Below are 22,352 nucleotides of genomic sequence, written 5' to 3' on the forward strand. Positions count from 1 at the left end.
CAGCCCCAGCTCTGTGCAGCCTTCCTTACACTGATCACCACGGCACTTGAAGGTCAGGGTCTCATGCCTCAGAAAGCCATGGTTCGTGGGTCTGAGCCCTACCTTGTCATAGAATCAGGGGATGGGGACAACTCAGAGGGGGCGTGTTCTGGGTTCGTTCCTGTGCTGAATCCTCTGCCCCCTCAAGCATGCACCTGGGGTCCCCCGGATCCTGGTTGGGAACCGGCTGCACCTGGCCTTCAAGCGGCAAGTTCCAACAGAGCAGGCACGTGCCTACGCAGAGAAGAACTGCATGACCTTCTTCGAGGTCAGCCCATTGTGCAACTTCAATGTCACCGAGTCCTTCACTGAGCTGTCCCGTATTGTGCTCATGCGGCATGGCATGGAGAAGATCTGGAGGCCCAACCGAGGTGAGGTGCAGCCAGGGGGGACTCCGGGGTCTGAGACCTGAGTGTTGCAGGCAGTGGACAGGTGACCCTTCAGAGGTTGTGGTCCTTCCAGGAGTCCAGGCTCCCCAGATGTAGAACTTCCACAATGCACTGCAACTGAACCAGCTTCTGTCCTGCATGTGCTTTGAATGGGGGTCCTGGAGTTATGGGAGGGAACTGTGCATTACATCGTGATGATGCCCTCATGCTGGGGGGCAGGTGCTGGCCCTAGTGTGTCCTAGAGCAAGCAGGGGGTGCCTTCTAATCCCTGTGTACTAACTACCCTGTCCCTCAGGCTCAAGCCACGTCTCCCAGAGGTGCTAGTGTTCCTGGAAGCTTCAGCCTCCTGTGAGGTGCTGAGGCTGTCTTTAGGTGTGGGTGTGGGCTGGCTAAGCCCTCAGAAGCAAGGTCCCAAAGGACACTTCTCAGTATGCAGCTCTAGGGAGAAAGCATGAGCAGGGCGCCATCTAGGGGCTGCTCCCGATGGTGCCTGGTACGAAGTGGAGTAGTGGAGCGTCCAGTCTTGGTCTGGAAACTTCTAGCCCCCACTGAGCATCGTTTGTGCTCGTCTGGACAGGTGGCAGTCGGTTCCTCAGTGTTCCCCCGACCTTAGGTCCTTAGGCTCCGAGATCTCTTGTCACCTCACTGCCTTTCCCTGCAGTCTGAACCCCCCTCTTCTGACCACCCTCTCCGTGGTCTGATCCCCACCATAGTCTGATCCTCCCTCCACCTGACACCTTCCCCATCACTGACCCCCTTCCCCCATGGTTTGACCCTTGTCATCTGACTCTCCCTCTCTGACCCCCCCACAGTGTTCAGCCTGCAGGACCTCTGTTGCCGCGCCATCGTCTCCTGCACCCCCGTACACCTCATCGACAAGCTCCCGCTGCCCGTCACCATCAAGAGCCACCTCAAGTCCTTCTCAATGGCCAATGGCATGAACGCCGTCATGATGCACGGGCGCTCCTACTCACTGGCCAGTGGGGCAGGGGGTGGCAGCAGCAAGGGCAACAGCCTCAAGAGGTCTAAGTCCATCCGCCCCCCTCAGAGTCCCCCCCAGAACTGCTCCAGGAGCAACTGCAAGATCTCCTAGCAGGGCAGGCAGACGCTGCCCATCTGGACGTGCTTGGGGAGCGAGGTCTCAGGCTTGGGAAAGCTCCTTGCTGAGTGCTGGGACAGCACCGTGTGCAGGGAAGACTTTGGCCACACGACCCCTCCTGGGAGTGTAGGGCACACCTAGTAGGCAGGTGGTCTTGGCCAGACAGGCCCGTAAGACAGCAGAGGCCGGGCGGGAAACAAGCCCAAGTCCCCACATGCTCTGTCGGTCCCACCTCAAGGTCCTGCGGGCCTTGCTCACTTTCTTATTTATATAGAAGATATTTCACCACTTTTATACCTTTTTAAAGGGCCGACAGGGAAGCCTTAATGCAGCCATGGGGTGAGCTCATGTTCACTTGTGGGCATGAGCTTGGGGACATATGAGATGGTGGGACTGGAGGCAAAGATGGGAGGAAGGAATCTGCTGTCACATACACTTCACATGGGGTGTGGGCTATGTAGGGGCCAGTGGGGACACATGGAGCTTTGGGCAGCAGTCTTGGACCCTGCTACCCGTGCCGGCCTCTGAGCATGGCAGCTAGTGTGCTTACCACACAGTACCGGGCAGCGGTGCGGGTGTGGGCTCAGCAGTCGGCACAGTGGGGCTGCAGCTTCCTGGGTGACATCCTCGAGTGTAGCGGAGCCGTGGATTCCAAGCAGAGTGTCAGTGTTCCTGGGAGAGCAGAGGTGGGGTGTACCCCACGTCCCTCTGTGTGAAGAGATGCAGAGCTGTCTGTAGGTGGCAAACACTGGGGGGCTGCCAAGCACTGCAGGTTCGGACCGACTCACAGCTCGCTTGCCTTCTGGGCCTCCCAGGCTCGCCAGCTTCTGTTCCCTGACCTTGGGTGTCACCCCATAGCTGCTCCTCGCCCAGGATTGCCCCTCCTTGAGGTCATATGTCACCAGAACCATTCTGACCCAGTTCTTAGGCCACCTGGAGCAGTGGAAGCAGGGGACCTCCTCCTGACCCGGCAGCCAGCCCTGAGCGGGGGGCCTGGCCTCCTCCTGCCTGGCTCGTGCCATGGCTGCTGGTCACTGGTGCTCAACTCTGCCTCTTGCTGGACTCTCCCTGGGCCTGAGATGCCCTCACCCTGGGACTCCTCTGCAGTGGGTGCCCTGGGGGGGCCCTCCCCTGCTGTTCCCTCCCCTGGGAGGCAAGTTCGGCAGGGGCTGTGGCCCACGTGAGCAGGGGTGCCTGGGGACCCTGACCGAGGCTGGCCACCAGCAGGGTCAGGCAGAGGAGCTCCGCCTGTCCTGTCCTGCCAGTGGAGCTCCTTCTGTGGACTTTGAACCAAATAACCTGGACTTTATTTTGAGGGTGTGGACGGTCCTGCGTTCACCACATAAACACTACCCTTTGCTGCTGACACTGGCACCATTCCTGAGCTCAGTTGGGACGTTTTTTTTTTCTTTGTACAGTAAATGTAACTCAGCTCTGACCTCCAGGCTACATTTTATGTGAATTAAAGTCTCTGGTTTTACCTGGCTGGTGGGTTGAGGTGTGATGTGGTGGGGTGGGTCTGCATTCTCACACAACAGGTCGGGTCCAGGGCTGCTTTGTGGATCCCTCCATTGCCCGTGACCGGTCTTGCCAACTGGTACACACCCTGGCCATGAGGGCTGAGTGGCTGCTTCAGCCTCCCTGGTTACAGGCGAGCTGTGTTTCTCAGTAGGTTAGGCAGGCATCCCTCCCAGCCTGTTCCTCCCTGTTCAGTAATGAAGCAGATGGCTCGGGGCACCACCTGCTTCCCGATGTCCCCAAGGGCTGAAGCCTGGGATCTTGAACCCTTGTTGAGGGCCTTGGCCGGGCCTAACTGCTGAGTTCACTGCTGCCTTAGAGAGCAGTGAACGCGGACCCAGAGATGCAGGTGGTAGGCCATCCCTGAGACTTCGGCCCTGAGGAGTGGGCCCTGGGCTATGCTGGGTGCCCTGGAGGTCAGTGGGGATAAGGACGCCGTTGTACTGAACCTTACCCCCAAACTTGGGGCCTACTCAGGCTACAGCTCTGTGGGAGGGTTCTGGGCCTTGAGCTCTGTCCAAAATCTGGCCCAGTGCCCCCACCCCCATGCCTGAGGCCCCTCTCAGGGCAGACCAGTGGAGTCCTCTGCACCTGGGGTGTCTCTTGGTCTTTTTCTGATGAGGCCAGGCTCTTACTACCCTGCCTCCTGAGTCAGAAGGTCAGACAGGGTCTCGGGGATGTTTTCCACCTCAAAGCAGATGCTCCTGGGGCCCCAGACCCCAGGGAAGGGTTTGGAAGGGCTGATTGGCGGCCCGGTGTTTGATCTCCCTTCCCCCCTCCTTCCGGGTCCCGAACCCAGGCTGGGAGGGTCTGTGAGACCGCTTTGATCCCCGGAGCCTAAGGCCTGTGATGGAGGAGGGCCTCCGGTTACAGTGTCCCCTCCCCTCCCCACTCCGGCCACAGCCAGCCCTTCTCCGCCCCTCAGTAACCCTCGTGGCCAGTGTCTCCTTGCTCCAGGGCCTCAGCCCCTCCCCCCACCAAGGCCCCTGCCCTGGGTTGATCGGAGGGGCCAGGCTGGGAAAGGGGTCGAGCAGAGCTCAGAGATTTGGAACCCAGCCAGCCCTTCGTACAGAGGTGTTGAGAGCATCTGCTTTGGGCTGAGCCCTGGGGTCCAAGGGAGAGCCGGAGGATCGGCTTGGGGCTCACAGTCAGGGCCGCTGACCACAGGCCTGGGAAGGTGGATGCCTGAAAGCACCGGGCAAAGCGGGCCCGAAGCACAGGCAGCCACACGCCCCTGCCGCTGGGCCAGTGGTCCCCATGTCAGCCCCGAGGCTGCTCCTGCTGCTACTCCTCGTGGTTCGGCTGACCTCAGGGGCCAGCCTGCTGCAGGGGTCTGGAAGCCACCCAGGCGTGTGCCCCAACCAGCTCAGCCCCAACCTGTGGGTGGATGCCCAGAGCACATGTGAACGCCAGTGCGTCGGGGATCAGGTGAGTGTGGGCACCGTACCTGCCCACTGGGTGGGGGTTCCAGGGAACTAGGGTGACCTGGGGGAGCCCAGACCCTACCCTTACCCCCAGCCTTTGCAGTCCACTTCCTCCTCCACTCCTGCAGGGGTTTTAGGCCATGCTTCCTATGAGGGTCTCAAGGACCCCCAGTCTTTGCCCTCATCACTCTCCAAACCTGCCCACCTCTAATTAATGAGAAATAGTTTCTGAGTATCTTTTCCCCTCCATGCATATTGTTTTCAACTGAGTTAATCAGACACCACCACTAGGTTATGCATATTCGGTCTCAGGACTACCCAGGTAGAAGGCAGGGGCTACATTTTGAGGTCCCACCTTCACAGCCTGGCTATGTGTCCCCTGAAGGGGCCTTGAACATGCTGCCTGCCTTCCCTGGGCCTCAGGGTTCTCACCTGTACTGGGAATAATAACGAAGCCTGCTCTGGAGGCTGGTCTGAGGGCTCACCGAGATGACACACAGGATTGGTCAGTGAGGCAGCTGGAGCTCATTGCACTTGAGGTAAAGCACATTTGTCCAAACCTCAGCTTTCCAGAGGTAAAACTGAAGCTCAGGGAGACACAGTAGGGCCACACCCTATCTGGCAAAGCCAGTGCCCTGGGCAGGGCTGGGGGTGCACTTGGGCCCCTGCTGAGCTGCCCCCCACCCCCCAGGACTGCTTGGCCACTGAGAAGTGCTGCACCAACGTGTGTGGGCTGCAGAGCTGTGTGGCTGCCCGATTCCCGGAGGGTGGTCCGGCTACGCCTGCGCTGGTGGCCTCGTGTGAGGGCTTCTCCTGCCCGCAGCAGGGCTCTGACTGCGACATCTGGGACGGGCAACCTGTGTGCCGCTGCCGTGACCGCTGTGAGAAGGAGCCCAGTTTCACCTGTGCCTCAGATGGTCTCACCTACTACAATCACTGCTACATGGATGCAGAGGCCTGCCTGCGTGGCCTCCACCTGCACGTCGTGCCTTGCAAACACATCCTCAGCTGGCCACCCAGCAGTCCAGGGCCACCTGAAACCACTGCCCGCCCGACGCCTGGGGACACCCCAGTGCCACCTGCCCTCTATAGCAGCCCTTCCCCACAGGTGGTGTATGTGGGGGGTACTGCTAGCCTCCACTGCGATGTCAGTGGCCGTCCACCACCCGCTGTGACCTGGGAGAAGCAGAGTGACCAGCGGGAAAACCTGATCATGCGGCCAGACCAGATGTATGGCAACGTGGTGGTCACCAGCATTGGGCAGCTGGTGCTTTACAACGCCCGGCCTGAGGACGCTGGCCTCTACACCTGCACTGCACGCAACGCTGCTGGCCTGCTGCGGGCTGACTTCCCGCTCTCCGTGGTGCAGCGGGGTCCAGCCAGGGATGGGGCCCCCAGCAGCCCTGCTGAGTGCCTGCCCAGCACACAGGCCTGCACTGGCCCCATCTCTGGCCATGTCCTGTGGCACTTTGACCCACAGCGGGGTGGCTGCATGACCTTCCCGGTTGGCAGCTGTGATGGAGATACCCAGGGCTTTGAGACCTACGAGGAGTGCCAGCAAGCCTGTGCCCGCGGGCCCGGGGATAACTGTGTGCTGCCGGCCGTGCAGGGCCCCTGCCAGGGCTGGGAGCCACGCTGGGCCTACAGCCCGCTGTTGCAGCAGTGCCACCCCTTCGTGTATGGCGGCTGTGAAGGCAACGGCAACAACTTTGAGAGCCAAGAAAGCTGTGAGGATGCCTGCCCCGTGCCACGCATGCCGCCCTGCCGAGCCTGCCGTCTCAGGAGCAAGCTGGCGCTGAGCCTGTGCCGCAGTGATTTTGCCATCGTAGGGCGGCTCACAGAGATCCTGGAGGAGTCCGAGGCGGGCGGCAGTAGCATTGCCCGCGTGGCTCTAGATGATGTGCTCAAGGATGACAAGATGGGCCTCAGGTTCTTGGGCACCAAGTATCTGGAGGTGACGCTGAGTGGCATGGACTGGGCCTGCCCCTGCCCCAATGTGACAGCGGGTGATGGCCCACTGGTTATTATGGGTGAAGTGCGAGATGGTGTGGCCGTCCTAGACGCTGGCAGCTATGTCCGCACTGCCAGTGAGAAGCGCATCAAGAAGATCTCAGAGCTGCTAGAGAAAAGGGCCTGCGAGTTGCTCAACCGCTTCCAGGACTAGCCCCACCTACCTATCCCTGCCATCCCGTCCTCCCAGCCCCCTCAAATAAAAGTGTTTCCCAGAAGGGAACTTGTGGCTGCCGGTGCTAAGCCCCCCAGGGTTACAGCTTTTCCCTCTTCCAGTCTGTAATCCAGCTGGGGTCCTGCCACCAAACTGGGGCTTTGGCTCCAGTCCAAGATCACCAGGGACTCCCTCCTGGGGAGCTTCCTGTCTCCCTGCAGGAGCACAGACCTGCACCAGGCCTGGAAGTGGGCGCCACTTCTGGTGATAGGGCCACGCAGCCAGTTCAGTTCCTGAAGTTGCTGAAGCCAGTTCCTGCTTCAGCAGTCCCTGGGTCCTCTCCCTTCCTGCCCAAGTGGAGCAGCAGGGCCCAGGACACCCCCGAGCCCTGACCCCACAGGCTAGACCCCTCCTGCCCCCAGGAATGGAGGCCTTGGAGACACAGCCTGCCCACCTCGTACCACCAGAAGTGCTCCCAGGAGGCATAGTAGACTCAAGCAATAGGAGAGCAAGAAGCACTTTATTTCCAGGCTCTCAGCAGCCCTGTGGACACTGACCCAAGAGCCCCCAAAATAGGCAGGGTTAGTCCCCACGGCCTGGCCTAGGGAGGCAGGGGCTGGCTGTCCCTGGGTTTGTCTCAGAAGAGGCCCACTGGGGACACAGGCGTGCGAGAGGAGGGGTTATTCTTTCCGAAAAATCAGACACTTGTTGTTGGCTGGCATATCCACCTGGGAGAGATGCTTGGCTGGAGAAGCTGCCCAGGGTGGCCACCCAGGCCCCCAGCCCTCCCACCTACCATCTTCTCCAGGAGCAGGCCACTGGCGCAGCCCAGGTCCTCCAAGAAGGCTGTGTCCCGAAGCCCCCACTCTGGGTTCCTACAGGAGGGGAAGAGGTAGAGTTAGAGGGTCACCCTGCTCACCTGCCCTCCCAGATGGGCCCCTCCCTCTCCCGGCTCTAACCTGCTTCTGAGGGTGAGGTCAAAGTCCACGTTACTCTGTGGAGAGATCTTCCCATTGACAGCATAGGGCTGTGGAGACAGTGCATAGCTCTGTCCACCGCCCCAGGGTCAGCCTTTCTTCAGTCAGCCACTGGGCAGACTAGCAGGCTGGGGCCCGGTGGATAAAAAGGACACACTGCTCCCCGTTCCCATGAGTCCAGGGGGTGCAGAGAGACTTTGTGTGTATGTGTAAAACCCAGAGAAATAGGAAGGGGGAGAGAAAGAGAAACATTGATGGCTGCCTCCCAGCATGTGCCCTGACTGAAAGTGAACTTGGATGGCTCTAAATTGGTCTGCTGGACAATACTTCAACCAACTGAGCCACACCAGCCAGGGCCAAGGAGACTGTTGGAGAGGGGAAGATCCGGGCCTGTTTCAATGGTGACAGGTGGTGGGGGAGAAGGTAACTGAAAATACTGAGACAGGAGTCCAGAAAGGAGGGGACAGCTGAGGCTGGCTAGAATCATCAGCCCAGGGGAGTTCCATCTGAGGCAGGAGCACTCACCCCATAGGTGATGAGCAGCGCCTTGGGTTTGAGCAGGCGTCCTGCTGCTCTGAAGAGCCCCTGGGGAGGGGAGAGGCAGGATGGTGGTGAGGAAGGTTCCCCAGGCCTCCAAAAGAGCACTTGTCTTGGGCTGGAGACTCAACCTGATTTCTCCAGGTCTCAGTGCCTTATGAAATGGGGCAAGCCTGGCACCCAGCTCCCTTCCAAAGCAGAGGAAAGGGTGATGCATGGGGCAGGTAGCCAGCCCTTGCTCCCACAGACCTTGGTGCAATTCAGCGGGCTGATGTGGATCATGTTAATGCAGAGCAGCAGATCCAGCGACTGCGGCAGGATTCCGCCCCACTGCTCCCAATCCCAGGTCACGTCCAGGTACAGCGGGGCCTTCACGTTGGACAGCCCCTGGGCTTGAGTGGTGGCCGAGATACTGTCGGAGGGGAAGCCCGTGTGTGGGAGTGGCCTGCACACCCGTTCCCGACACCATCTGCAGCCCAGCTCACAGCGGTCACAGTGGCGTGGGAAGCCGGGGTTCGTGGACTGGGTCCACTTTCACCACGCGGGGTCCCGCCCTCCCCTCCTGCACCTGTCCAGGCAACGCTGGTCCACGTCGGATGGCTGCCACTCAGCATAGGGGAAGGCACGCGCGAAGTGGGCCGCGTGCTGACCGGAGCCGGAGGCCACTTCAAGCACGCGGACGCCGCGCTGAGCTGGATCCACGTACTGTCGCAGCACACACAAGATAGGTTCCTTGTTCCGCTCGGCGGCCGCCGCTACCATCATGACCGCACAGTGAGTCCACCAGGAGCCGTAGTCCGCTGTCTGCGAGGCCCGCCGGGAGTTGTAGTCCGGCCGCCTCAAAACTCACCTCCATGGACTACAGTTCCCAGGAGGACCCGTGCAGCGGCTTAAAAGACCGGCAATCCTTTGGAAGGGTGGCGGGAGTGGCATCTTTAGTGGTGCACCGGGCGGAGAGTTTGAGCCGTTTGCGCTCCTCAGCTCAGCACCCTCTCGCAACGGCTACCCCAAAATTTTCAGAGGACTTGTGACCCTGAAACTGTTGTTCGTGCTGCTCCAGAATGAATGGTTCCCGTATGCTTCCAATTTGCTCGCCCCGAAATTTCTGGCGTCTCCAATAGTTGGGGTTTTTTTTTTTCCCTTTCTTTGGCAGGCATGGGCAGGAAAAACCTAAAAGTAAACACGTGCGCCGCCCGGGAATCGAACCCGGGTCGCAAGAATGGGAATCTTGCATGATACCACTACACCAGCGGCGCTTGCTGCAAGCAGTGCTGCTCGCGAGACTTAAAAGGTTATGATGCAACCTCCGCAGACCACAACAGCACTACAGTAGCTGTAGGGCCCAGTGTACTGTAGTCCTCAGCTAAGTAGGTACCCCGTTCGACTGGCGTCCACGATAGTGGGAGTTCTCGCAGTGGCAGTGTCGCTTGGACGCCCGGCGCTCGAGGGGAAAGAGAAGGGATGAGAGAAGTGGTTTGTGGACTGCCGGAATTCTGGCCTACGCTGTGGAAACCATGGCAACCGGGAGGTTGCCGGAGCCAAAGGGGGCGGGGGTCCAAGGTGGGTTCCTGTTGGGAAGGAGCTTCCGGTGGGTGAGTGTGCGGGTGGACAGGGTGGTCCCACCTTGCAGGAACTGGTCAGGCCTGAGAGTGGGGTTTCTGTGATTCTGACGGCTTGTGTGTGACACTGTGACCAGCGCTAGCCCGGGGTCCGGGATGTTGTGAGTGGTGTGTGACCCCTAAATCAAATCGGAGGCTGAGTTGTGTCCAGGTTTCAGCTTGGGGTTTGTGTCTCAGAGGAGCCCCTTTTCTCCGTGCCCTGCAGTCAAGACCAGTTTATCTCCTTTGATGGGCAGATTTTTCACGAGCGATACCCTCTAGCCGACGGCTCTCAGACCCTGGCCCAGACCCGAACCTGGGATTTCCCGCCAGGGGTGCGCAGGGTCTGAGCAGAGGCCCTGGGGTGGGTCCGGGCAGATGTGGGGGGGACTGAGTGGCGCGCAGTGTGCGGGTCCTGACTGGCCCCCTGGGAAAGTCCCACTCAGTAGGCGGGCCTCCCGCCCTCCCGGAAGACCCGCGGGCATTCTGCATTGTGACCACTAGACTTCGTTCAGCGTTCTTTCCCATTTAACAATCTTGCCTCGCTTTTTTCCTCACTTTCTCCCCGTTTGTGGGCGGAGCATTTTGCGTGTCTCAGGGTGGAGGAGAAGTGCCTCTCAATGCACATCCCTGCCCGTGCCCCTCAGCTGTGACCAGTGACCGTCCCCTGCGGTCACACTGCCTGCAACTTTCGCCACCCAGGCCCCTCAACACTCCTAGTCCACCTGGAGGCACCAGCTTCCTGCTGGCTTCACCTGGGATTATTCCTTGGGCACCGGCCACCTCGTGATATTGTCAAATAATAAATATGTATTCCATCTTTGTTCCAGTTCCTGGCACAGAGCTCTTAAAACACTGGGATTTCCGGAGTGATGGAGTGAGAGGAGCATTTGGTAATAAGCTCCTTTCGGCCGTACCTTGGGTTTATGTCGCTGAGGTGACTCTTAGAGGATGAGGACTGGTTGCCAGGGGGACGCACCTTGTATTAGAGGGTGGGAACTTTCAACCCTGCTCCTGACCTCGCTGGAGGTTGAGGGGCTGGAGACTGAACTGATCACCAATGACCAATGACTTAACCGTGCTGCGTAATGGAACCTCCATAAAAACCCTAAGTGAAGGGCTGGGGAGTCTTTGGACTGGTGAGCACATGAGGCGCTGGGAGGGCAGCGCTCCCAGAGAGGACACGGCGCTCCCACCCTTCCCACACCTTCCCCCTGCACCTGCGGTCTGCGGTCTGCTGTTCCCCCGGTGTGTCCTTATGATAGGTCAGTAAGCGGAAGTGAAGCATTTCCCCGAGTTCTGGGAGCCCTTCTGATTATGGAATCCCAGCAGGTCAGCTGTGGGAACCCCAGTTTATAGCTGGCCTGTCAAAAGCACAGAGAACTGGAGAATTGCTTGGTGACGACACATTTGATGTCAGAAGCATTATACAGAAAAAGTTTTCCTTTATACCCCGTGTCCATTCAGAGCCTCAGATTGACCCATCTGCCTGCTTCCCACAGGTCATATGGGCTACTTTAAGGAACTGCCCAAATGCCCAGCAACAATTTTGGCTTAATAGTACTTGATCTCAGGTCAATAACTACCTGTCGTGTCCATCACTCTAGGCTGGACGCTGTGTGAGCTAATATCTGCCCTCAGTACTCACCAAGCTCAGCTTGGGACAGATGCAGCTGGACAAGGCTGAGTGGCAGCCTTTTCTGCAGGTGTGAGTGTGTGCATGTATGAGCTTCTGTGAACACAGGTGAGCACATGTTTTCTGGATCCTCTTGGATGTGTGTCAGACCCAGAGTGCCCACAGTGCAGCACCTCCCTCTGGTGTTGGCCTCAGGCCTCAACCCAGGGCCCAGATTCACTTCCTGCTTCAAGGGAGGCACAGCCGGTACTGCACTTTCACATCCAGGCCTGTCTTGGGGCCTGTGCACCTCCCGATGACCAAGAGGTTCCTGGGCAAGGTCCCCTACCTCCTTCCAGTCACACTCACCCACAAAGGGGCTGTGGAGGAAGCAACCCTGAGTGCTGGCCCCAAGATAGCCAGAGCCAACAGCAGGGCCCAGGCCTAGGTGCCCACCATTCATTGAGCCCCCTTCACCACCCTAACTGGGGTCCCCACTTCCTCCCAGGCCCTCCACATACANGCACAGCGGGTACTGCACTTTCACATCCAGGCCTGTCTTGGGGCCTGTGCACCTCCTGATGACCAAGAGGTTCCTGGGCAAGGTCCCCTACCTCCTTCCAGTCACACTCACCCACAAAGGGGCTGTGGAGGAAGCAACCCTGAGTGCTGGCCCCAAGATAGCCAGAGCCAACAGCAGGGCCCAGGCCTAGGTGCCCACCATTCATTGAGCCCCCTTCACCACCCTAACTGGGGTCCCCACTTCCTCCCAGGCCCTCCACATACACTGGGTGCTTCCCCTCCAGTTTCCTTGCCCACTCTCACTCCCCTTGGTATACCTGCTGTAACAAATTACCCTAAAACTTGGTGGCTTAAAACAATAGAAATTTATTTTCTCAGTTCTGGACACCAGAAATCCAAAATAAAGGTGTTAGCCCTGGCTGGCGTGTCTCATTCGGTTGGAGCGTCATCCTGTAGACGTAAAGGCCACAGGTTCAATGGGGCCTGTACCAGAAAACAACTGATGGATGTTTCTCTCTCACACTCATGTGTTTCTTTCTCCCCACCCCTCTCTAAAAGCAAAGAAAAAACGTCCTCAGGTTGGGTTAAAAAATAATAATAAAATAAAGGTGTCAACTCCCTCAAAGCCCATAGGAGTTTCCTCCCTCACTGCTTCCCCGGGGGCTCCCAGCATTCCTGGGCTTGTGGCCACCTCTCCCCAGGTTGCCTCCACCTTCACCGGGCCGTCTCCTCCCTGTGTCTCTGTGACCAGATCTCCCTCTCCTTTCTCTCACAAGGACGCTCATTGGATTTAGGGCCCACCCTAATCTAGGATGATCGTATCTCAAAAACTTTACCTTATTTATTCCAAAGAAGTTCACGCTGTGAGGTTTTGGGTACACATGTCTTTTGGGGGCCACCATTCAACCCACTGCACTCGGGTTTGGGAATGGACTGGGCGGTCCCTAGAAGCTGAGCAGTGCGTGTGTGGGGAGCATTCTGTCCGAGCCTTTCCCTGGGGCTACTGGCCACCCCTCCACATGCAGGGAGTCCATTCTCCGGTCTGGGTTGGTGAGGGCATGGCTTTCAGAGCTGGAAAGTGATTAAGGATGACTGAAAAAGTAAACCTCTTTCTTCTTTTACATAAATTTTTAGTATTGTATCTAGAAACATTTTTAGGGTCGAAGAAGCAGCAGGAGAGAGCCTAGGCAGTGCTCTGCCTTGGCTTTCTAGAAATGTTAATAGGAAAGAAGTGAGACATAACCGGGCTGCTGTCAGCTCACTAGAAAGTCGGAGAAAAGGGGGCTCTGGGGACAGGTTCAGGGGGTTGGCTGGGACAACCTGCTGCTGCCTGTTTGCTCTCCTGGTTGCAAGTCTGGAGGAGACCCTTAGAGTTTAGAAGAAAAGCAGAGATGCAGGCCTGAGAGGGAAAGGCAGGGGTGTGCTCCAGAGAGAGCCCCCCTAGCGTCTTTGTAAAGCAGTACCTGTTTTTATTATAATAACTGGGGTCTGTGAGGCAAAGGCCTTTTTTTACCCCAACAACCGTTTTTTCCTGCATGGTGGCTGAGACCCCTTCCTGTCTAACTCCAGGATGGGTTTCTAACGTCTCTAATAGGGGAAAGTTGCTGGTTGCAAAACGCTGCCTCTGCAGGACCCAGTATTATGGACAGGATGATCCAGAGTGTTACATAAAATTTCCCGGGCCTGAGAGAGCAAAGAGAGAGGTTAACAACTCTTAATGTGGCAGGCTAAGGGGTTATATGGGGCAGTGTAAGGTGGGTGGGGGTACTGGCGTGCGGTCTGCCCCAGCTAAGGGAAGAAACACATGGTCACCTGGGGAAGGGCGACGGCCTGTCCCGGGAACCGGCACAACCCAGCATGCCTGGAGTGCAGGAGAAGGGTCTGTTGTACATTCTCTGAAGGGATTTAGGGGAAGCAATTTCTGTTCTGGCTGGATCTAGTTAAGGGTCCTACAGTAGTGAAGTCACTGAACAGTCTCTCCACACAGGGGAAGGCCAGGGAGGTGGGGGCCGAGCAGGGGAGGGCCGAACCTTGTGCTGACTGGGATTCCTTTTGGTTCAGGAGAACCCAGCTGAGTTCTTGGGGGCTCTGGCCAGACCCATCCCATGCCCCTTGGATGCCAGGCTTTGTCTCCAGGCCAGGGCATGTCTTGTGCTCATAGTAGGGTTCTGGGAGCAATGAGGCTGGTAAGGCCACACTGGGGGAGGCCTGGGTCCCCTGGCAGGTGCCACCCACAACCTGGCCTTCCTCCTTCCTCAGTTTCTCCTGTCCTCTTGGCTTAGGGTCTCTTGGAGACCACTGGGTTCTCTCACACCCCTCCAGCCCCCTGCTTGACCTGGACTCCCTGCCCTCCCACTTGTCAGGATCATTCCAGTCCAGCTGGTTTCCCCAGGGCCCTTCCCAGGGCTCTGAACAAAACCTTGACCTCAAACAAGGCCTATGGGCAGGGCCAGGATGTTACAGCCTTAGGGCCTTGGCCACCAGCCTCAGCAAAAGCTGGGCCTGTCTGCTTGTTAATGGGCCCTGTCTTTCCCCTCATCCAGGCCAGCCTGAGGAGGTGCCTGGGGAGGAGGAGCTCTCAGAGAACCCACACGTCAGGTGGGGATCTGCTCCACGGGCTTGCTCCCACTGCCAGGAACACAGGCCTCCCAGACCCTCACCCTGTGGTGTCTCCCCAGAGTGTGAGTAAGCAGTGTGCTGGAGACCACCACAAAGGCCAGCACAGATGACACAGGAACACCCTGGCCTTGATGCTTTGCAGGGAGGGGTGGGCACTGCAGGGCTGGAAAGGGAATCCTGGGCTCCCTGTCCACACTCTTGTCTGAGACGCCCAGCCCCGTGTTGCCCCTCAGGATCACAGGCCTAGCTCAGCCTGAGGAGGCAGCTGGGGGTGGGGGTGGGGGTGTTGCATTTACCTTGAGCCTTGCTTAGGAAAAGATGCAGGGCTAAAGGGCTGTGTGTGGGGGCGGGGGGGGGCATGATGGGAAAGAGTCCAGCCAGCCTTGGGATGCAATCAAGCTTCTCTGAGGGTCTCTGAGCAGGCCTGGTCACCCTATACAGGCACATGGGGTGACCTGGGAGGGACTCAGGACAGAGCATGTGGTATGAGGGGTCCCTCTTGCTGGTCTGTTCTCTTCTACACCCCTCTCCTCTTCGCATTGTGGCCTCTGCTTATTGTCTGTCCTGGCTTCTCAGCTCTGCTTGGTGGGGAGGCTTCAAACCATTCTGCTCTGAAGGTGGGGGTGTGGGGTAAAGGGCTGGGTTTGCTCCAGAAACCCACTAGTTCACTGTGCTGAGGGCAAGCCCCCTTTTCCTGGGGATAGCTACTATTGGACAGCCTAGAGGCAAGGATCTATTGGACAATCCAGGCCCTGGTACCAACTGGCCAAAGCCTTCTCAAATATTTGTAGGAGCTGTGCAGGAGGCCTGAGGTGATTGCATAAGCCTGGGGGCAGATTCCACCACCCCTGGACAATGCAGAGCAGTTGTGTTCTTGGGTTAGAGGATGTTAAGGATTGAATGCAGAACAAATACAGAACTAAGCCCTCAGGCTCACAATCCCGGAACCCAGAGTGCTCTGGTCCCTCCCCCCCCCAGGTCCCCGACTTACAGGCTGGGGCAGCCCTGAGCAGCCTGTGAGTGGGAGAAAGGTCACCTTCATCTGATTCTCAGGAAGGAACCCTGTGGGGTAGAACTCTCCTTGATAGATCTGCCAGGTGGGTTAGGGCGCAGTGCCATCCCCTCCTCCCCAGGCCTGGTTCCTGGGCCTTAAGGTAACACACAATGGCCTTGAGGCAATGTCAGTGCAGCGGGTCTTGTAGCAGACCTCATTGCCTCAGGGAGGGTGGGAGGGTAACAGCTCTCTCCCTGCAAAATGAAAGGCAAGCTGAGTGTCCTCACCTACCTTCCCTCTGGCCCACCACATGCCATCCCCCACTTGGCTCCTGGATTGGTAAATGCCCTCCCAACCCTGGAGCTGGGGGTGCACCTGTGCATGGAGGCTTAGACACGGAGCAGAATTCACCCACTGCTCCTGTCTGGTGGGGTGGAAGATTCCCAGGGCGTCTGTCAACTGCCCAAATCCAGTGGGCCAACCCCCTTTTCTCATCTCTGACCCCCTCAGTCCCAACACCAGGCCAAGAGGGACCCCTCACATTGGCCCCGCCTACCCAGGCCCCTTGGCCACCAACAAGAGTAGGAGCACCCTTCCTTCCAGGATGCACACAAAGCACCGCAGCGTCTGTCAATGGCAGGGACACAGGCTTCTTGGACATCACTGCAGACCCAGCAAAGGTCTTTGGGCAAGAGACTCATCCACTATCTGAGGCTCGCCCGTTGGCTCACCTGGCCTTCGGGCAGCTCAGTGGACTCGCGTCTCAGGTCCCGTGACACTACCTCTCCCTTGGCCCTTGGCCGTGTGGGGCGGGACGCTTATTCTTGCCGCCTGCGCTGTGCCCTCCTCCGCGTCAGTTCAGGTCGACTCCTGCAGAGCCGGAGCCGAATCAAAGCGCACGGGTCCTTTAAGAGCCGGGGGCGTGTAGCGGTCCCGCCCCCTCCCCGCCGTGCCTGAACGTCAGTTAAAGGGGCAGCGCCCACTGCGCCCGCCCAGCGCGAGCTCCGGTGGAGGGCCCGGGACTTGCCCGCCGGCCTGGAAGGCGAGGGCGTGCGTCCGAGCAACGCGCGGGCGCGGCCCTCCACACCATGTACACCATTACTAAGGGGCCTAGCAAGTTGGTTGCGCAGCGCCGCACAGGTGCCCAGGGGCGGGCGGCGGGTTGGGCCAGATAGGGTCTGTGAGCCTGGACAGCCCAAGGTCTAGGCGCAGCGGCGCAGCAGTGGCTGACCTGCCCTCCCTGTACCCGCAGGGCCCACGCAGCAGCAAGTGGAAAGCAGGCTCGGTGAGCTCTTGAAATGCCGGCAGCCCACACCGCCTACTCCGCCACCCACGCGGGTGCAGCCACCAGGCCCCTGGCCCCTGTCAAGGTAAGACTCGTGCGGCCCGGGCCGGAGTCCAGTTTTCCCTTCCCCCTCCAGCCGTCCGCGGCCGGGAGGGTGACCTTGGGGAAAGGTTAGTGGAGACCCGACCACGTGCTGGGGGTGGGCGGGCACAGAGGGGCGGGGCGGAATGACCCCGTCCGTCCCGCCTTCCCGCAGCTGCTCTGGCCCCCACACCTCAGCGTTTCTGCCTCACCTGGCGCCTAGCTTGGTCCAAGGGGTTGGGCTCGGTGTGCTAGACACCCCTAATGCGGGCCGTGTGGGACCCCGAAGAAAACCGATCAGCTTCAAGGTCTGAGGGACTTTAGGCGTCTGAGTCAGATATCTCGGCGACCTTGGGTTTCAGAGGCCAAGGTTTAAGGCGAGCTGCTCAGAACTCCGCGGGTACAGCATGGCCCAGAGCACAGGCCCTCAAGGATGCTGTCTCTGGCTACCTCTACTGTCTCTTGCAGATTTCACTGGGTGAAAAGTGCACGTGGTTCCCTCTGGCCCTGCCAAACCACTGCCCTCACTCTACCTTTCACCCCAAACATACTGGACCGCCGGCGGATGATCAGGGCTCGCTGGAGACAGCAGTTTTTGCTCTTTCTGACCAGCAGTTTTGCTGGTGCCAAAAGCTGAGGCCGGCCACGGGGAGGCTCTGTGCTGGACGCTTTGGCCTCTACACTACTGTGACCTGGAGGTCACATCACCTCATCCCACCCCCAGCTGAACTTTTTACTTGGCCCAAGCCCTGATCTGGCTTCAAGTAATCTATGCATTTCTTGGGCTCTTGGCTTTGATCGAGGCCCACACTGGCTGAGGGCTCCTGGCCTAGGCTGTGGGTGAGGGCAACACATTCAGGGCCCCCAGAGGCAGTGCTGAGGAGGGCCTGAGGGGGAGGGTGCTGGCTAGGGGTCTTCCCAAGTTGAGGACAAACAGCCTCCAAGGTTGGCCAGGAGGTCAGAGATATATAGGCACACATGCAGGAAGGGGGAGGGTTGGGTTGTTCTTCAGACTGCTCCTCTCCCTCAGTTACAAGCCTCCAATGCCACAGGTGGGGGCTGAGTTGCTTCCCGGGGGTCTTCTGCTGAGGGCATTTTGATAATTTGGGGTACAGTCCTAGTGAGCAAAATGTTCTAGGCCAGCCACAAGTACCTCCTGGGGAGGGAGTGAGCAGGCCTTCAGGGGCCCAGGTTGTGCTGTGACCTGCTCCGTGTCCTGGACCTCAGTCGTCACAGCCACCCTACCTCCCAGAGGTGGAAATTAGGCATGGGTGTGAGCCACCACTGGTCACCCAGTCAGGGAGCTTGGGGCTGGAATGGCCCAGGGTGCCCCCTACTTTTTTACCTAGAGAAACTCATTGCCTTCCTCTCCATGGCCCCCCTTCTGGGGAAGGCCATGTGGCAGGGCTGGGAGTGCTGGTGAAGGATGTGGGAAAGATAGTACAGAGGCTTTAAAACTCCTGCCCTGGTTGGTGTGGCTGAGTGGATTGAATGCTGGCCTGTGAACCAGAGTCACAGGTTTGATTCCCAGTCAGGGCACACGCCTTGCTTTTGGGCCAGGTCCCCAGTAGAGGGTGCATGAGAGGCAACCACACATTGATATTTCCCTACAAGTAAATAAATAGATAGATAGATAGATAGATAGATATTTCTCTATATATAAATAAATAAGTTAGTAAATAAATAAAATTAAAAACAAAAACAAAAACCCCGAAGAGGTCCGACCTATCTTTCAGCATGCCCCGAGCCAGCCAGGCACATACAGCCTACTGGGGACAGGTCCCGGGTCAGTAGGGTTTTGCCAGGCTGGATCTGAGGGAGCTGGGCTGCCTATCCAGGGTAACCCTGTGTCCTCTGGGTGCAGAGAAGTGGTGAGCAGGAAGCGCCTGTGCTGGCTCTACTGGTTGCCCCTCCCTCCTAGGTCACTCCCTCTTCCTGAACCCCCCTCCCAGTCCTTTTGGCCTTAAAGAGACCCCACTGGGAGGCCAGAACAGCCAGCCCTCCTCCTCTCCCGCACCTTCTCACAGGGGGCCCCTCGCTAACCACCCTGACTTCCTGTCCACCTTCCCTGCTTTTTTCTCTTTTCTCTGCAGAGCCTTTTTACTAACCCCTGTCCCTCACCCCAGTTTGCCCAAGAGGAGGGGGTTGTCTGGGCCACTGCTACGTCTATCCTGCAGGCCTGGTGTTCTGCAGATGCTCACAGTGTCTGACCTGCTAAATGGATGGGCTTGGGTTCTATCTGGTCATGGGGCCTGGGTGCTGCCCATGGTGGTGAACAGGCCGCATGGGTCTGTACCTCTGACACCTCTTCCTCCCAGCCAGAGACAGACAGGAGAGAGAATCAGATCAATGGATGTGATAGAAACTTGTGGGAGAAGATAAAACGGGGCCACGTGACCACCAGAGGTCCAGGGACAATAAGACAGGTAGTTAACGGGGCTTGCAGCCTGTGCTGAGCAGGGGCCTTGAGGTCAGACAGATGTGCAGTTAAGTCCTGATGCTGCTGCCCACATACAGCATGTGACCTTGGATAGGCCACTTCCCTTTTGAGCCCAGGCTCTTGGGCTGAAAACCAGCAGGTGGTCTACCTTGGGGGTCGCAGAGGGGATTAGGTGAAAGGATGCCCCTGTTGGTGCTGAGCAGAGACGAGTGCTGTGGGCTGGAGCTTGCCTGTTGGCAGCATCCCTGGGAGCAGACACAGGGCAGCCTTCATCCACAGGAGCACGTGGGAGTCCGAGCCCTTTCCCCCAGAGGGACTGAGTATGGGCTTTATCTAACCACAGTAACTGCACGCAGGGGGCAAGGGGTGGCCAGGCTGGAGGGGCAGGCAGGTGCCAGCCACCACTTTGGTCCCTCTGATTTGAAGCCCAGGGCTGCAATTACCTTCTGTTTTTGCTTCTTCAATTACCAGCCTGCAAACTTACCTGAAGTTCGCAGCCTTGCAGGGGGTTGGGGGTGGGGGCAGGCGAGAGGCTGTCCAAGTCACACCTTCTGGTTTGTGCAGCTCGGACTGGGAGGAGCTCTGCCCCTCTAGATTCCCTGCAGCCCAGAGTTGGCAGGACTGGTGCCCCCTCAAGACGCTCCTCTTTATTTTAGTGCCCCTCTCGGCCAAGGAGGAAGTCCGAGCAGCAGTGGGGCACCTGAGCCCAGGATGGCGAGCAGGCGAGTGCCTGGCGGAGTGGCACGTGCAGCCCAGGACTCCTGGTTCCCACCTCCTGCTGTAGGTGCGGCCCTGCTCCCTCCACGGCCCATCACTGCCCTGTGTCCAGCTGGCGAGGATGGGGCCAGTAGCCCACTGCGCATAGTATGCCCACTGGGCCAAGCTCCAGCACCTGGGGGCATTCTCCTCATTCAACATTCCCACCCCTATGGGCAAGAGCCTTGCCCTTGTCTGGGGCCTGCAGGGACGGGCTCGGGCTATAGTCACACCCTCCCCATGCAGGATGGCCCGCCCCATACCGGGTGCCATCCCTTGGGGCTCATCCCTATGGAGCCTGGAACAGAGGCCACTGGGCTCTTGTTTGGGCTCTTCTTCCCACGCTGGGGCATCGGCAAGACGGAGAAGCTTCTGTGAGAAGATGACCAAGAACCGTGCCTGGTGGGTGGGGTTGGGACAGAGTGACCTGGTCACAGCTCCAGTCAGAACCTGGCAAGTCTAGGAGCGGTGGGAGGCAGGTGGCAGGGGGTGCCTAAGAGACCTCTGGAGGGGTGCCTGTCAGCCTTGAGCATGGAGCCCTGCTGGGACACAGGTGTGCAATGGCCAGGGGCTGCAGGTGTGAGCTGAGCTGCTGGGGGTGCGGGCCGGCAGGAGAGAAGCCTTGGCCACCAGCTGTAGGAAGGCTGAGGTTTAAGGAAGGGCCAGGGCTGGGCCCAGCCTGGGGGTGGTGGGTGCAGCCTGAGGCCACTCCTGGGACGCTGCCAGACATTACCTGGGCTTGGACAGTCACCAACCATCTCCTCCCTCTTTCCACAGTCCAGGGCCAAGGCTTGTGTTCAATCGAGTGAATGGCCGGCGGCCCCCCACCACATCCCCATCCATCGAGGCGGCCCAGGAGACCTACACACTGGCCCACGAGGAGAACGTCCGTTTCGTGTCCGAAGGTAGTTTTGAGGCCCAAGGGTATGGCCTGGGCCACTGGTCCTCTTCCCCACTGTGACCTGACTTGGCAGCTGCCAGAGGGCTGGATTCTTTCTGGACTCTAGGCCTGTTTATCCTGTGACCATCCAGTAGGCTGCCCACTCCCACTTCTGGGCTGTGGTCCAGAGTGGCCACCAGGCTCTGGGTGGTGGATAGGGTCCCAGGGGCCTGGTTTGGCCTGACTGCCCTCTCCCTACAGCCTGGCAGCAAGTGGAGCAGCAGCTGGGTGGTGGCCCAGCCGGTGACAGCAGTCCAAGGCCTGTGCAGTATGTGGAGAGGACCCCCAATCCCAGGCTGCAGAGTGAGCCCTTCCCCACCCTCAGGAATTCCCCTCCACTCCCTCCCACCCTGACCTGGTCCCTGCCATGTCCTAGCCCCATGGAATAGCAGAGGGGACTTGAACCTGACTCACATCTTCAGTTATCTGCCACATTTGGAGTCTGGGCGAGGGGCTTGTGGTCGGCTTGAGGGGAGAGATGCTAACAGGTTGGGAGGCACCATCACTGCTCAGCCCTCTGCTCTGCCCACAGACTTCGTGCCTATCGACCTGGATGAGTGGTGGGCACAGCAGTTTCTGGCTAGAATCACTAACTGCTCCTAGCTGCTGCCTTGGAAGGAACACTGCCTGCACAGGCCTGGCTCTGCCCCGTGGCAGACCCTCTGCGAGGAGAGGACCATGGCACCCTGTATACCCACTGCTGCGGGTCGTGTTTCCCCTGGGCCAGGCTGGATGCCAGCCACACCTGAAGTGCCAGCTTTGGACTTTTGTACCTTCTGACCCCTTGGCCCGGCTGTCCCAGGCTGCCTGGGGCCAGGGGCTGAAACTGTCTGACCTCAATCCTGCTCACTGTGCCTGGGGACCAGCCCCTGGGGCTGGCACGGTGGAGCTCCAGACTAATAAAGTCAAGAAACTGTCTTTTCAGAGTGGCTTTTATTTGGTGTGGTGGGGGGGTGGGGGGTAGAGTGTCCTCTCAGCTGTGCCTGGGTGCCCTCCTGTGTCCTTCCTGATAGTGGTGCTGGGGCCAGTTCATCATCCTTGGAAGTCTGTGAACTCCACACTACCCTATCTGACCCCCATTCCTGTTTCCTCCTTGGTGTTGGCAGGTGCTTAAGCTCAGCTTGGAGGCCCAGAGATGTTGTACGTAACTGGCCCCGGGTCGGGTGCCAAAGCCCCAGGATTGGGGCCAGGTCTCAGGACCCATAGTCCTGTCTCCCAGATCTGGCATGGGACAGTGGACGAAGGTGCACCACAGATTTGGGGGAGACCTGGCCTTGAGTGAGGGAGCCAGAGTTGCTGGGTCCTAGGGGCTTCTGGGGCACTGCTTAGCTTGTTGGGCGGCTGAAAGGATGAAA

General features: G+C 58.8%; 4 protein-coding genes and 1 non-coding gene across 14 annotated transcripts in view; 3 read left to right on the top strand and 2 right to left on the bottom strand.

The window, feature by feature from the left end:
- Nucleotides 1-3,012, top strand: part of RAB40C (RAB40C, member RAS oncogene family) — a 36,669-nt gene extending 33,657 nt beyond the window's left edge. For all 6 annotated transcript variants that reach the window (XM_037034616.1, XM_037034612.1, XM_037034613.1 and 3 more), the window contains 2 exons: nt 188-410; nt 1,241-3,012. In XM_037034616.1, coding sequence (XP_036890511.1) covers nt 188-410; nt 1,241-1,521 — 504 coding nt within the window. In that variant the 3' untranslated portion in view covers nt 1,522-3,012. The remainder of the gene's footprint in view (nt 1-187; nt 411-1,240) is intronic.
- Nucleotides 3,013-3,450: 438 nt separating this feature from the next.
- On the top strand, nt 3,451-6,689 carry WFIKKN1 (WAP, follistatin/kazal, immunoglobulin, kunitz and netrin domain containing 1). Its single transcript, XM_037034558.1, has 2 exons — nt 3,451-4,473; nt 5,161-6,689. The coding sequence occupies exons 1-2, from the start codon at nt 4,303-4,305 to the stop codon at nt 6,631-6,633; spliced, it is 1,644 nt and encodes a 547-aa protein (XP_036890453.1). The 5' UTR covers nt 3,451-4,302; the 3' UTR covers nt 6,634-6,689.
- A 445-nt stretch (nt 6,690-7,134) lies between these two features.
- METTL26 (methyltransferase like 26) lies at nt 7,135-8,975 on the bottom strand. 2 transcript variants are annotated; one of them, XM_037034627.1, is made up of 6 exons: nt 8,716-8,971; nt 8,397-8,559; nt 8,136-8,195; nt 7,593-7,660; nt 7,430-7,508; nt 7,135-7,361 (listed from the first exon to the last, which is right to left on the bottom strand). In XM_037034627.1, the coding sequence occupies exons 1-6, from the start codon at nt 8,910-8,912 to the stop codon at nt 7,314-7,316; spliced, it is 615 nt and encodes a 204-aa protein (XP_036890522.1). In that variant the 5' UTR covers nt 8,913-8,971; the 3' UTR covers nt 7,135-7,313. The 2 variants fall into 2 exon arrangements, with proteins under 2 accessions (XP_036890522.1, XP_036890524.1); XM_037034629.1 differs by lacking the exons at nt 7,135-7,361; nt 7,430-7,508; nt 7,593-7,660 and adding an exon at nt 7,667-7,805 and having other exon boundaries at nt 8,716-8,975.
- Nucleotides 8,976-9,332: 357 nt separating this feature from the next.
- Nucleotides 9,333-9,403, bottom strand: TRNAG-CCC (transfer RNA glycine (anticodon CCC)). Its single transcript has one exon. It is a non-coding gene; the product is annotated as a tRNA-Gly (tRNA).
- A 7,063-nt stretch (nt 9,404-16,466) lies between these two features.
- On the top strand, nt 16,467-21,915 carry MCRIP2 (MAPK regulated corepressor interacting protein 2). 4 transcript variants are annotated; one of them, XM_037034632.1, is made up of 6 exons: nt 16,467-16,635; nt 16,748-16,865; nt 19,958-20,081; nt 20,835-20,962; nt 21,199-21,265; nt 21,530-21,915. In XM_037034632.1, the coding sequence occupies exons 1-5, from the start codon at nt 16,584-16,586 to the stop codon at nt 21,242-21,244; spliced, it is 468 nt and encodes a 155-aa protein (XP_036890527.1). In that variant the 5' UTR covers nt 16,467-16,583; the 3' UTR covers nt 21,245-21,265; nt 21,530-21,915. The 4 variants fall into 4 exon arrangements, 3 of the variants coding, with proteins under 3 accessions (XP_036890527.1, XP_036890528.1, XP_036890526.1); XR_005064797.1 differs by having other exon boundaries at nt 16,470-16,635; nt 21,199-21,300; XM_037034633.1 differs by lacking the exon at nt 19,958-20,081 and having other exon boundaries at nt 16,472-16,635.
- Nucleotides 21,916-22,352: the final 437 nt, after the last annotated feature.

Source organism: Sturnira hondurensis, unplaced genomic scaffold (assembly GCF_014824575.4).
Source record: "Sturnira hondurensis isolate 20B ecotype Veracruz unplaced genomic scaffold, ASM1482457v3 Scaffold0022179, whole genome shotgun sequence".
Lineage (NCBI taxonomy): Eukaryota > Metazoa > Chordata > Mammalia > Chiroptera > Phyllostomidae > Sturnira > Sturnira hondurensis.